General features: G+C 41.2%; 1 protein-coding gene and 1 pseudogene across 1 annotated transcript; both read left to right on the forward strand.

The window, feature by feature from the left end:
* The first annotated feature begins 136 nt into the window (after positions 1-136).
* Positions 137-1,672, forward strand: LOC127081327 (uncharacterized). Its single transcript, XM_051021598.1, has 2 exons — positions 137-986; positions 1,125-1,672. The coding sequence occupies exons 1-2, from the start codon at positions 137-139 to the stop codon at positions 1,670-1,672; spliced, it is 1,398 nt and encodes a 465-aa protein (XP_050877555.1).
* Positions 1,673-11,318: 9,646 nt separating this feature from the next.
* Positions 11,319-12,568, forward strand: LOC127081328 (pyrophosphate-energized vacuolar membrane proton pump 1-like; annotated as a pseudogene).
* The last annotated feature ends 621 nt before the right edge of the window (positions 12,569-13,189 follow it).

The raw sequence follows: 13,189 nt of genomic DNA on the forward strand, positions 1-13,189 counted from the left end.
TGTAAAGACTCCTTTGGCAGCATTCCATGCCTGATTGGTGCAAGCTGGCCTGGTTAATGTTGATCATGACGACTGTGAAGAGTGTGCCACACACCCAAGAGGATGTCAGGTGGTACGAGACAACATTCAAAATTTGATGGATAAGGGAGTGCTTCAAATATCCAGTGCTGTGAAGAACGAAGATGTGTTGGTAATTGAACCTTGTTTCAATTTACCTGAACCAATTGAAATCCCATATTATAGTGGTGAAGTGGTCCCGGTGAACAGTAAGCCGTCGCCTGTCGAGATATGTATGCCCACGCCTTTTCCATACGAGAGCATCAAGGTTGTACCTTGGAAATATGAGATTACTGTTGTAGACAAGGTAGTTGATGGAAGTTCATACGCTGAAGTGACAAAAGCTGTAGGTGAAGACGTCACCAATATTGCAGGAATGAGCAGAATGACCCGTAGCGGTCGAATCTATACGCCTGAATTCAATGTGACTCCTCAAGGGCCGACCAAGGAATCAACAGTTGTAACTCCTGCTAAAGAATCCGAAGGGGTCCAATCCGAAGATACTGTTGAATTCTTGAAGTTGATCAAGAGAAGTGACTATAAGGTTGTGGATCAGTTGCATCAAACACCGTCTAAGATCTCTATTCTGTCTCTGTTATTGAGCTCCCAAGCCCATAGGGAGGCTTTGTTGAAGGTGCTTGCCCAAGCTCATGTAACGCAAAGCATAACTGTAGACCAATTTGATGGAGTAGTTGCAAACATCACAGCTTGTAATACTTTGAGCTTTAGTGGAGAGGAATTACCTGAGGATGGACAAAATCACAATCGTGCTCTCCATATCTCGGTAAAATGCAAAGATGATGCTTTGGCAAGAGTGTTGGTTGATTCCGGATCTTCTCTGAATGTTATGCCAAAAAGAACACTCGCCAAGTTGTCTTATCAAGGACCATCTATGAAGCTTAGTGCCTTGGTAGTGAAAGCTTTTGATGGTTCCAGGAGAACCGTGATTGGAGAGGTGGAACTGCCCATATTGATTGGCCCTCATGTATTCCCGGTTAATTTCCAAGTCATGGATATTAATCCAGCGTATAGCTGCTTGCTGGGACGTCCTTGGATTCATGCTGCAGGGGCAATTACCTCCACCCTACATCAGAAGATGAAGTTTGTAGTGGACAATCAACTAATCATCATTTCTGGAGAAGAGGACTTTATGGTCAGTCACCTTTCATCCTTCAGATATATTGAGGTTGATGAGGACGCTTTGGAAACTTCTTTCCAAGCTCTTGAAATAGCCAATGCCACTTTTGTGGAGATGAAGAACCCTGTTGGGAAAGCTTGTTCATCTTTCGTGTCTCTGAAAAGCGAAAAGTCTAGTATTGAAGGAGGAAACCCTGAAGGTTGGGGTCAACTTATTGATATTCGTGAGAAGCATGATCGCTTTGGTCTGGGATATGTGCCTTCCGCTGCGAAAGGAGCCCGAGTCCCTACAAAGGACAACACCCGAAGCATCCAGGAAGTATTCCTCAGCACAGGATTCATCCATGGAGATCAAGTCAATGCAATTGAAGATAGCACCGCAAATGAAGATGAGCCATGTTTGGTTTACCGGTGTGCGACAACTTTGAACAATTGGAAGGCGGTTGAGATCCCCGAAATTTTTCCTTTGTCAAAGTAATAATTGTTGTATTTTTCCTTTCAAATCCTTAGCTCTGCCCAAGGCTAATGGATCATGTGTATGGGCCCCTTTTTCATTTTCAAATAATCATTATCAATGAATGAAAGGCATTTTGTTAAATTCTTTTTATTCATTTACTTGGCTTTCTCATAAGAAAATGGCAATCTTTTCAAAAACAAAAAAAAAAACTTTTCATTTATGCATCTTTTATTTTTACTTTTCTAAAAGAAATCAATCATTCAAACATGCAGAATAAATGATAACCCCGTTGAATCCAATGACTTTACTACCTCTCATAACTTTGACCCCCCTATCTACCAAGCGGAAGAAGAGGGTGAAGGAGATTGTTACATCCCCGACGAATTGGCAAGGCTGCTCGAGCACGAGTCCAAAGCCTTTCAGTCGCATGAAGAACCGGTGGAAACAATCAACCTTGGCACAGAGGAAGAGAAGAAAGAAGTCAAAATCGGTACCACGCTTGAAGCAAGCATCAAAGAGAGATTGGTCAAGCTGTTACAAGAATATGTGGATGTATTTGCATGGTCATACCAGGATATGCCAGGTCTAGACACCGACATCGTTGAGCACAAGCTCCCGCTTCAGCCAGAATGCCCGCCAGTAAAACAAAAACTCCGAAGAACAAGACCAGATATGGCTCTGAAGATTCGTGAAGAAGTCAAACGACAATTTGACGTTGGTTTTCTCGCAGTGGCGAAGACCCACAATGGGTAGCTAATATTGTACCTGTGCCCAAAAAGGATGGAAAGGTGAGGATGTGCGTTGACTATAGGGATCTGAATAGAGCTAGTCCAAAAGACGATTTCCCCTACCACACATTGATACTCTGGTAGATAACACTGCAAGATTTGCTGTCTTCTCCTTTATGGACGGTTTTTCGGGATACAATCAAATCAAGATGGCTCCAGATGACATGGAGAAGAACACTTTTATTACCCCTTGGGGCACGTTTTGCTACAAGGTAATGCCTTTCGGTCTCAAAAATGCTGGGGCAACCTACCAAAGAGCTATGGTCACTCTCTTCCATGATATGATGCACAAGGAGATAGAGGTCTACGTTGACGACATGATCGCTAAATCTCAGAATGAAGAAGATCATATGAACCATCTGAAAAAGCTGTTTGAACGTCTCAGAAAGTTTAGATTACGATTAAACCCTGCAAAATGCACATTTGGTGTCCGTTCAGGGAAGTTGCTTGGTTTCATTGTTAGTCAACGAGGAATTGAGGTAGACCCTGACAAGGTCCGAGCTGTACAAGAAATGCCTGCTCCACGCACCGAGCAAGAAGTCAGAGGTTTCCTTGGACGTTTGAATTACATCTCAAGGTTTATCTCACATATGACGGCCACATATGAGCCTATCTTCAAATTGCTTCGAAAAGATCAAGTTGTTGAATGGAATTCTGATTGTCAAAATGCTTTTGAGAAGATTCGTCAATACTTACAAGAGCCTCCTATTTTGATTCCACCTGTCCCAGGAAAGCCATTAATCATGCATATGACTGTGCTTGAAGGATCAATGGGATGCGTGTTGGGGCAACATGACGAAACTGGTCGGAAAGAACATGCTATTTACTATCTGAGTAAAAAGTTTTACCGATTGTGAAAGTTGATATTCACTTTTGGAGAAAACTTGTTGTGCGCTAGCATGGGCCGCTCATCGTTTAAGGCAGTACATGGTTTGCCATACTACTTTGTTGATCTCGAAGATGGATCCAATAAAGTATATCTTTGAGAAACCTGCCTTGACTGGAAGACTTGCCCGTTGGCAGATGCTTTTGTCAGAGTATGACATCCAGTACGTAAGGCAATTAAGGGAAGTGTGTTAGCAGAGTATCTTGCTCATCAACCAGTTGAAGACTATCAGCCATTGAAGTTTGATTTCCCCGATGAGGATATAATGGTGGTAAAGGATTGTGAGATCCCAGGCCCAGATGAAGGACCAGAACCAGGATCTCGATGGAAGCTCGCGTTCGATGGTTCTTCCAATTACAATGGTCACGGTGTGGGGGCTGTTTTGATGAATCCAAATGGTGGCTTTACCCCTTTTACAACAAGGTTGTGCTTTGATTGTACAAATAATGTCGCCGAATATGAAGCCTGTATCCTTGGTCTTGAAGCTGCAATTGATCTCCGAATCAAGATCCTTGAGGTGTATGGAGATTCAGCCTTGGTGATCTATCAGGTCAAAGGTGAATGGGAGACCCGCGATGCGAAGCTGATCCCGTATCGCGCTCATGTTGTGAAGATGATAGAATACTTCGACGATATCACTTTCCATCACATCCCAAGAGTAGAAAATCAAGTGGCTGACGCTTTGGAAACATTAGCATCAATGTACCAAGTCAGATTCCATAATGAAGCTCCACTTATTCGAATCGAGCGAAGAGATGAGCCTGCTTACTGTCAGCTGATTGAAGAAGAAACTGATGGTAAACCATGGTTTCATGACATCAAGCAGTATCTTTTAAGTCAAGAGTATCTAGAAGATGCTACATTGTTGGATAAGAAAACTCTGAGGAGGTTATCGTCCAAATTCTTTTTGAGCAATAATGTGCTTTACAAGAGAAACCATGACATGGTTCTGCTCAGATGCGTGGATAGACACGAAGCAGACATGTTAATCAAGGAGATTCATGAAGGATCCTTTGGAACCCATGCCAATGGACATGCCATGGCCAAAAGGATTTTGAGAGCTGGCTATTACTGGTTGACCATGGAATCCGATTGTTTCAACTATGCTAGAAAATGTCATAAATGCCAAATTTACGCTGATAAAGTGCATGTACCGCCAACGCTACTGAATGTTTTAACATCACCTTGGCCTTTCTCAATGTGGGGCATCGACATGATTGGTGCTATAGAGCCTAAAGCTTCCAATGGTCACCGCTTCATCCTGGTCGCCATCGATTACTTTACTAAATGGGTAGAGGCTGCTTCCTACACCAATGTGACGAGACATGTGGTTGCTCGCTTTATCAAGAAAGAGATTATCTGCCGCTATGGAATCCCAAGCAAGATCATCACCGACAATGGTTCAAACTTGAACAACAAGACAATGACAGAATTATGTGAGAGTTTCAAGATTGACCACCATAATTCTTCTCCATACCGTCCAAAGATGAATGGTGCTGTTGAAGTTGCCAACAAAAATATCAAGAAGATCCTGCAAAAGATAGTGAAAACTTATAAGGATTGGCACGAGATGCTACCCTTCGCTTTGCATGGATACCGAACCTCAGTCCGCACTTCAACAGGGGCAACCCCATTCTCCTTAGTGTATGGGATGGACGCAGTTCTCCCAGTCGAAGTAGAGATACCTTCAATGAGAATATTGATGGAAGCCAAGCTGGATGAAGCTGAATGGATCTAGAACAACTATGATCAACTTAATCTCATTGATGAGAAGCGTATGACCGCTCTGTGTCATGGACAATTGTACCAGCAACGAATCAAGAAGGCATTTGACAAAAAGGTCCGTCCTCGAGAGTTCAAGGAAGGAGATCTCGTGCTCAAGAAGATCTTGCCAGTACACAAAGATTCACGTGGGAAGTGGACTCCCAATTATGAAGGCCCATACGTTGTAAAGAGAGCATACTCCGGAGGTGCTATATTTCTCACAACTATGGATGGCGAAGAGCTCATTCACCCTGTGAACTCTAATGCAGTCAAAAGATACTATGCCTGGCAAATCCCGGTGGACTGAAAACCCGAAGGGGCGGTCCAGGCAAAAGTTAGGGATAAAAAAAATGGTAGCTCGCTAAGTTGAAAACCTGAAATGGCGACTTAGGCAAAAAGAAACGTCCCAGTGGATTGAAAACCCGAAAGGGCGATCCAGGAAAAAATTAGGGACAAAAGGCATAGACTGCATTGGTTCGTCACTGATCAATATAGAAGAGCTAAAAATGGAAGATCAATCTAGTTACTCCCTTCAGAAGCGAGGTCTCGTGGAGTCATTGTTATTAGGGATAGTAGTAGTCATTGTGATTCAATATAAACCTTTCCCTATTGCCATTTTCAAATTTGTAACATTCCATGGAGCTACGCCATTTGTGTGCTACCATTCTTGAATAAATACAAGTTTGCCCATCAAATTCTATCATTTGCTGTTTTTCTCTGATTTTCTTTGTTATGCAAAATGTCATTTATTTGTTAATAATGAAATTTTGAACTCAAAAAAGAATTTTTCAACATATTGAGAAACACAATTTTTGCTTTGACATGCGGAAATATTAAAAGGAAATCTTTCGTCTTTCCCCGCAAGTCTCAAGTTGCAAGACTCCCCCTGGATGATCAACATCTATCTCTAGAGAGCACAAATTTATCATTCTCTGGAAGGATTATTGGGCCAGTTGTAACTGTTCAGCTTGATAGATCCTCCTTTAATGCATTTACTCACTCCTTTGGTTGAGTTATTAGTGTTGAAGATTCAGTACCTCCATAAAGTTTTCCCTAATTTTCAGTCTGTATATTGTCAGCATTTGCATTTCATGATCATTCATGCATAAAAGGAAATTTAAACCATGCATAACCGAAATATACTTCGGGCTCATTTTGCATTGACCCAGGTCTTGTTGTTGATCTCATATCCTTTAACCTCTAATTCCAATTTGAATTTGGTGCCCTTAAACCAACATCCGGTTTTCGCAGTCATTTTCAAAGTCCAATTGTTGTTGGCAAACTCCGTTAAAAGTTGGTTGCAGTCCATTACTTACGGTTAAAAGTCCAATTGTTGTTGGCACGTACATAGAGTTTAATTACCCTGTCTTTCCTGATGGTTCCGTGAAAGTCATGTATGACTTATCATCTTGAGGAATTTCCAGAAGCTTGGAGGTTTTTCGTGTTAGAAAACTCTAATGATGTTCCTTTGTATGTTTTCCAATATTCTCGGGTCATGTATGAACCTGCTGTTGAACTTTCATTCTAGTATTGTCAGGTCATGTATGAACCTGCTACTGAACTTTCATTCCAGTATTACCAGGTCATGTATGAACCTGTTGCTCAACATTTTGTTCCAATATTGTCAAGTCATGTATGAACTTGTTGTGGAAATTTTCTCAAAATGTTCAAGTTGGTCATTAGGTCATGTATGAACCTGTTGATATACTTTTTTTGAGTTTTTCTGAGTTTGTTAGGTCATGTCTGAACCTGCCGTCAGAAAATTCTTTGAACATTCCTGTTTTGTCAGGTCATGTATGAACCTGCTGTTCAGCTTTTGTTTCAGTATTACCAGGTCATGTATGAACCTGTTGCTGAACCTTTTGTTCCAATGTTGTCAGGTCATGTATGAACCTGTTAATTGAAATTCTTTGAATAGTCAAGTGTTGTCAGGTCATGTATGAACCTGTTGTTGAAAATTATTTGAATGTTCCTGTTTTGTTAGGTCATGTCTGAACCTGCTGTCAGAACTTCTTGTTATTCCAGCATTGTCAGGTCATGTATGAACCCGTTGCTGTTAAGCCTTTATTCCAATACTACCAGGTCATGTATGAACCTGTTTTGGAAGAATCTTTTTCTTTGATTATTCCAGTGTCGTCAAGTCATGTATGAACTTGTTGTGGAAATTTTCTCAAAGTAGTCAAGTTTGTCATCAGGTCATGTATGAACCCGTTGATATACTCTTTTTGATTTTTTTACTGAGTTTGTTAGGTCATGTCTGAACCTGCTGTCAGAACTTCTTGATATTCCCCAATATTGTCAGGTCATGTATGAACCTGTTGTTCAGCCTTTATTTCAGTGTTACCAGGTCATGTATGAACCTGTTTTGAAAAATCTTTCTCTATGATTGTTTCAGTGTTATCAGGTCATGTATGAACCTGTTGTAGAAATTTTTCTTATTCCGAATTTAGTATGTCATGTGTGAACTTACTGCCGAAATCTCTTGTATTCTAAGTGTCATTCATCGAGTTTCACTTTGAGTACTCTCCAGTGTGTGTCTGACTCTCCAACATGATTGTTTTCCCCAGTGAGTTGTTTTACCCTTTTGTCTGTTTCCCTGTGGACCATCAGTATTTCCCACAAACTGGTCTGTCTAGTAGCATCTTTGTATCCTTAACAGATAGATTCGAAAAAATAAAGAGTTCTGCATCCATGCATGTCATATCATGGCATTTGCATTTTTTTCAGGATCAAAATCTAGGTCTCCATGGTATTTAACCATCCCCCACCGCGATCCAATGAAAAGTGTTGTTTCATTTTTCCTCTGGTGGAGGATGTTTAAATAGGGGCAACTGTCATACCCCGATTTTGGCCCTGAAAAATTTTCCCCATCAATCATTCATTTGCATTCTTTCTTCATGACCATTCCATCTGATCATGATACTATCCAAAAAAAAACGTTTGTTGTTGGACTTGCTACCACGACCAGTCCATGTTAGTCTTTTGGGTTTTGTTTCTTTATTTTGGTATAAGATGATTAATCTCTTTAGCCATAGGAGATTTGAAACCTCTTTCATTTGTCGCAATCAAGGGAGCCCCATGTTTCATCTTTCGTTCCCGTTTCATTGAAGTGATTATTCATCTCGCCTTGTCACATTACCCGTTCTCACTTTTTTTTTTCAAATAAATTATGTGTCAAGTGCAAAACATTTTTGTTTTAGGCCATCATTCATATGCATTTTTCTCATTCATTCATCATTCAAAAAAATTTATTTCTTCATTCACATTGGAAAATTTCCATTCATATTAAAGGAATTCTACATACTCATTCGTATTTCATTTATTTCGTTCATTCAATCATGATGTTGGCATATGAACAAAGCGTCTTATCACATGAATAAATGGAAGATTTTCATGCAAGGCAAGAACTGGCTGGATCTTCTGAGACTTCCAGTGACATTGATAAGCTCTCAATTTCTAATGTCCAGCGTGGATCCGAAAGGTTTTGGTCACATATAATAGTTGCTTAAGCAGTTACCTTCTGGACATGCTATATTTTGATGAAGGAGTATGGAAAAGTTTCCGCAATGAGATTGCAGTTTCTTGCAGCAGAAAAACGTCGTCCTGATCAATTTTCGGTGCTCGTTAGAAACATTCCACCAGATCCTGACGAATCTGTCAGTGAGCTTGTGGAGCACTTCTTTCTGGTCAACCATTCGAATACCTATCTGACTCACCAGGTTGTTTATAATGCAAACCGGTTGGCAAAGTTGGTTAAAAAGGAGAGCAGGATGCAGAATTGACTCGTCCATTATCAAAATAAGCTGGACAGAACTTCAATAAGACCAGAAATGAAGAATGGTTTCCTTAGCTGTTGTGGAACGAAAGTAGATTCTATTGATCATTACACCACTGAAATTGACAAGCTGTCAAAAGACATAGCTTTAGAGAGGGATAAGGTCACCAATGATCCCAAGTCCACCAACTGCTGGCATTAGCTTCTCTCCATCCAACAATAAGATCATTACTGGTGCTGGCCTTATTGTCATGTATCCAATTTTACGGAACTTAACATCCTTGAACTGGAGCTATGCCTTGTCACGCCCAAAACGTCATAACAGTTGTGATAGCAGGCCCTGCAACAATCCTTAACAGAATCATGCTCAACTTCTAAATCCTGCGTGCGTGATAATTTAAAGAAAATGGATAATGAAACAATCACCATGAGCATATACCTACAAACTGGCTAGAGATGAACCAATCAGGAGTTGATGAAATTGGAGATCAGTGGTTGGATCACTACAATGATCGCCCAGATATGGACATGGACCCCATGGAAGCCACCGACATTTCTGTGTTGTTGAAAAGATCCAGTGGCAACAAAGGACCTATTGTTCGGGAGAGGACCCCACGCTCTAAAATTTGTTTTTCCAATTGCTTAAAGTTATATGTTCTTTGGTATCTCTTGGATGAAAAATTTGACAGTAACAAATGTGGTAGGTTTCAACTCTCAATCGTCCTACGGTATGCAATCCATGCTCAAAGAATGTCACAAGCATCTCTCCGGTCTCGACGAAGCCATTCTCAAAAACACCGATGCCTGTAACCAACTCTTCACCATCACTCGCACTTCCCTCGGCCCCAACGGGATGAATGAGATGGTTACAAATCATTTGGATAAACTTTTTATGACGAATGATACTGCTACGATTGTGAATGAACTTGAAGTTCAACATCCTGTTGCTAAGATTTTGGTGTTGGCTAGTAAGGCTCAGCAAGAGGAAATCGGTGATGGTGCTAATTTGACTATTTCTTTTGCCGGCGAGTTTCTTCATGGTGTCGAGGAGCTTATTAGGATGGGTTTGCATCCTAGTGAGATTATTAGTGGATATACTAAAGCTATTAAATTTTCAACTGAACAACTCTTGTAAATCCATCCCTTGGAAATAACAGCTCCTTGTCAGAAACAGGAAGACCTCAGGGAGATTCTTTTGAACCATTGACTGTCAAGCAGGGGAAGAAGCACATTAGCACACCCGTTCCTCATGATTCATACTCGGTTTTTCCTGTAAGCAGTTCAGGAAAGTATTTAGCAATCGTATGGCCAGATATTCCTTGTTTCTCTGTCTACAAGGTCAGTGATTGGTCAATTGTTGACTCTGGCAGTGCAAGGCTTCTCGCTTGGGATGCTTGTTGTGACAGATTTTCTATATTGGAATCATCATTACCTCCCCGAATTCCTATAATTCCCAAGGGTAGTTCATCAAAAAGAGCAAAAGAAGTTGCCGCAGCTGCTGCTGGTTCCTCAGCTTCTGTTCAAGTGCGAACCGTGTTGGATGATGGAACATCAAATATACTAATGAGATCTGTTGGTGCACGCAATGAACTAGTCATTGGTTTGCATGGAGGGGCACTGCTTGGTGTTGCCTATCGGACATCTAGAAGAACCAGTCCAGGTTTTTCTTTGCCAGACAAGATGATTCCTTGAATAAGACATCTGTTTTGCAGTAATCTGGGATCCCAAACAATTAAGCCTAATACGGAACTCTCATTGGCTGCAAAAGAAGGTCTTGGACTTAGCATTGGAGATGATGTTAGCAAACAAATTGTTCAAGACACACTTAAACAAGAGAGATCATTGTCTTGCTGCAAGAAACACCAATTTTCATTCATTGTAAATCGTAGGTTATCTAGAAAAATACATAATTTACAAATGAGCCTGGTCCTCATTTAGCTGGGAATGTTCCCGAATCCAACCGTTGTTTAGGCAGTGAGTTTCTTGAGCACTCCAATGAATTTCACAGTAAACCTGCTTATCACCATGACTATAGTGCCTGGACGGCCTGCCATTTTAATCCTCACAAGCTGCAGCAGTGTCAAATGAATACTTTTGAGAGCCACTTCTGCATCTAGCACAAGGAACTTGCGTCTAATGATGTGTGGATCCTCTGCACTTCCTCAACCTGTTATGCAAGAATGGGAATCCATCACCGGACATCACTTATTGGAGCGAGATGGCATGACTGAATTTGTCATGGCACTGTCAAATCCTTTGAAAGGTGAGCGTAAAGCAGGCACCGTTGGCAAACCATTACTTGGTATGCATGTCAAGATTCTTGCAGATGAGGAGCATGAGAGTGAGGAATCGGGGATTGGCGAGCTTTGCGTTAAAAGCCCTTCATTGTTTACAGAATATTATAATCTTCCTGAGGATGACCCAAGGAATCCAGCTGTTATTGCTGATAATGTTGGTGATATTGCTGGTATGGGATCCAATCTATTTGGTGCGTATGCAGAGGCATCTTGTGCAGCCCTTGTGTTTGCTTCCATCTCTGTCTTTTGGGATTAATCACGAGTTCACTACCATGTTGTTCCTTCTCATCATCAGTTATGTGGATCTCCTTGCTTGCTTGCTAACCACCTTATTTGCAACTGACTTTTTTGAGATCAAACTTGTAAAGGAATTTGAGCCAGCATTGAAAAATAGCATTGTCGTTTCAACAGTACTGATGACTGGTAGAATTGCAATTGTTAATTGGTTAGCGCTCCCATCTACCTTCACAATCTTCGAGTTTGGAGAACAGAAAGTTGTAAAGAACTAGCAGCTATCCTTGTGTGTTTCTGTTGGTCTTTGCACAAAGGCTTATCATTGGATTTGTCACTGAATACTATACCGGCGATGCATACAGCCCTATGCAAGATGTTGCTGATTCTTGCAGGACTGGTGCTGCTACCAATGTTATCTTTGGTCTTGCCTTGGGATGCAAGTCTGTTATCATTCCTATTTTTTGCCATTTGCAATTAGTATTTTTGTAAGTTTCAGTTTTGATGCCATGTATGGTGTTGCTGTTTGCTACACTTGGAATGTTAAATACTATAGCAATCGGAGTAGCCATCGATGCATACGGTCCAATCAGTGACAATGCCGGAGTTGTTGCCGAGATGGCTGGAATGAGTCACAAAATTCATGAGAGAACCGATGCTCTTGATGCTGCAGGAAACACAACTGCTGCCATTGGAAAGGGGTTTGCTATTGGTTATGCCGCCCTTGTGTCTTTGGCTCTTTTTGGTGCCTTTGTGAGCCATGCTGGTATTACAACAGTTGATGTCCTGACTCCCAAGGTTTTCATTGGTCTGATTGTGGGTGCCATGCTCTCTTACTGGTTTTCTGACCTGACCATGAAGAGTGTTGGAAGCGCAGCATTGAAGATGGTTGAGAAAGTTTGCAGGCAATTCAACACGATTCTCGGATTGATGGAGGGAACTGCGAAACCTGACTATGCCACATGTGCTACAATCACCACCTCAGATCCAGGTCATGGTTCTTGTCTATATCTTGGAAGTTTTGGCAACAAAAATAGCACCTTTGGCAACTTCACAGCACCATTAATGAATTCAAATTCCGATTCTTCAGCCTACAACATCCACAGCCGCAAATTGAGAATTAAAAGCCTTCTAATGGTGACAGGATTTCTAATACTGGGAGTGGTTTTGCTGTAGTTTATGAACAAATTGTAGTCATTAAATTTTTTTTTTGTGGTGGTGATAATGCTACAAATTTGTATCGGTGGTGAAGTGCAAACTGGCTCTGCTCAATCTCCAACCAGTTCGGTAGGGAATGAGTATACAACATTTGTTGGAGGAGGAGGTGTCTTTAATTCTTCTCAGAATGCTGCTGATGAGTATGACTTTGGAGACTTCGTCTTTCCTGACAGTGCTGTTTCGAGCTTTGGAAAAGCTCCGAACATTCCTGATATCGTAGAGAGTAGCCGCTACGTTACCTCTTCACCCGCGATCAGAGTTCGTTACCATAGCAAGTAACGCCGCAGCAGGCAGCGAGAAAACTCAGGCCAGGTTGATACAAAGCAAGGATGGTGCAACATAACTTTAAGGAAATGCACTGCAGTAAAACCACAACAACACAAATACCAAAAATCAGTTAATTCTACAACAAACTTTTCAGCTAAGTCAGTTACTATAGTGAAAGTTTTCTTACCAATAGTGAAGTCTTGGAAATGGAGAGAATTGAGGAAGAGGGACCACAAGTGGAATAAGGACAAAACTCCCCAGACATCCTCTTTACAAACAAACCTCTCCACTGCACAGCAGACCTCCACTACT

This window comes from Lathyrus oleraceus, chromosome 5, assembly GCF_024323335.1.
Source record: "Lathyrus oleraceus cultivar Zhongwan6 chromosome 5, CAAS_Psat_ZW6_1.0, whole genome shotgun sequence".
Lineage (NCBI taxonomy): Eukaryota > Viridiplantae > Streptophyta > Magnoliopsida > Fabales > Fabaceae > Lathyrus > Lathyrus oleraceus.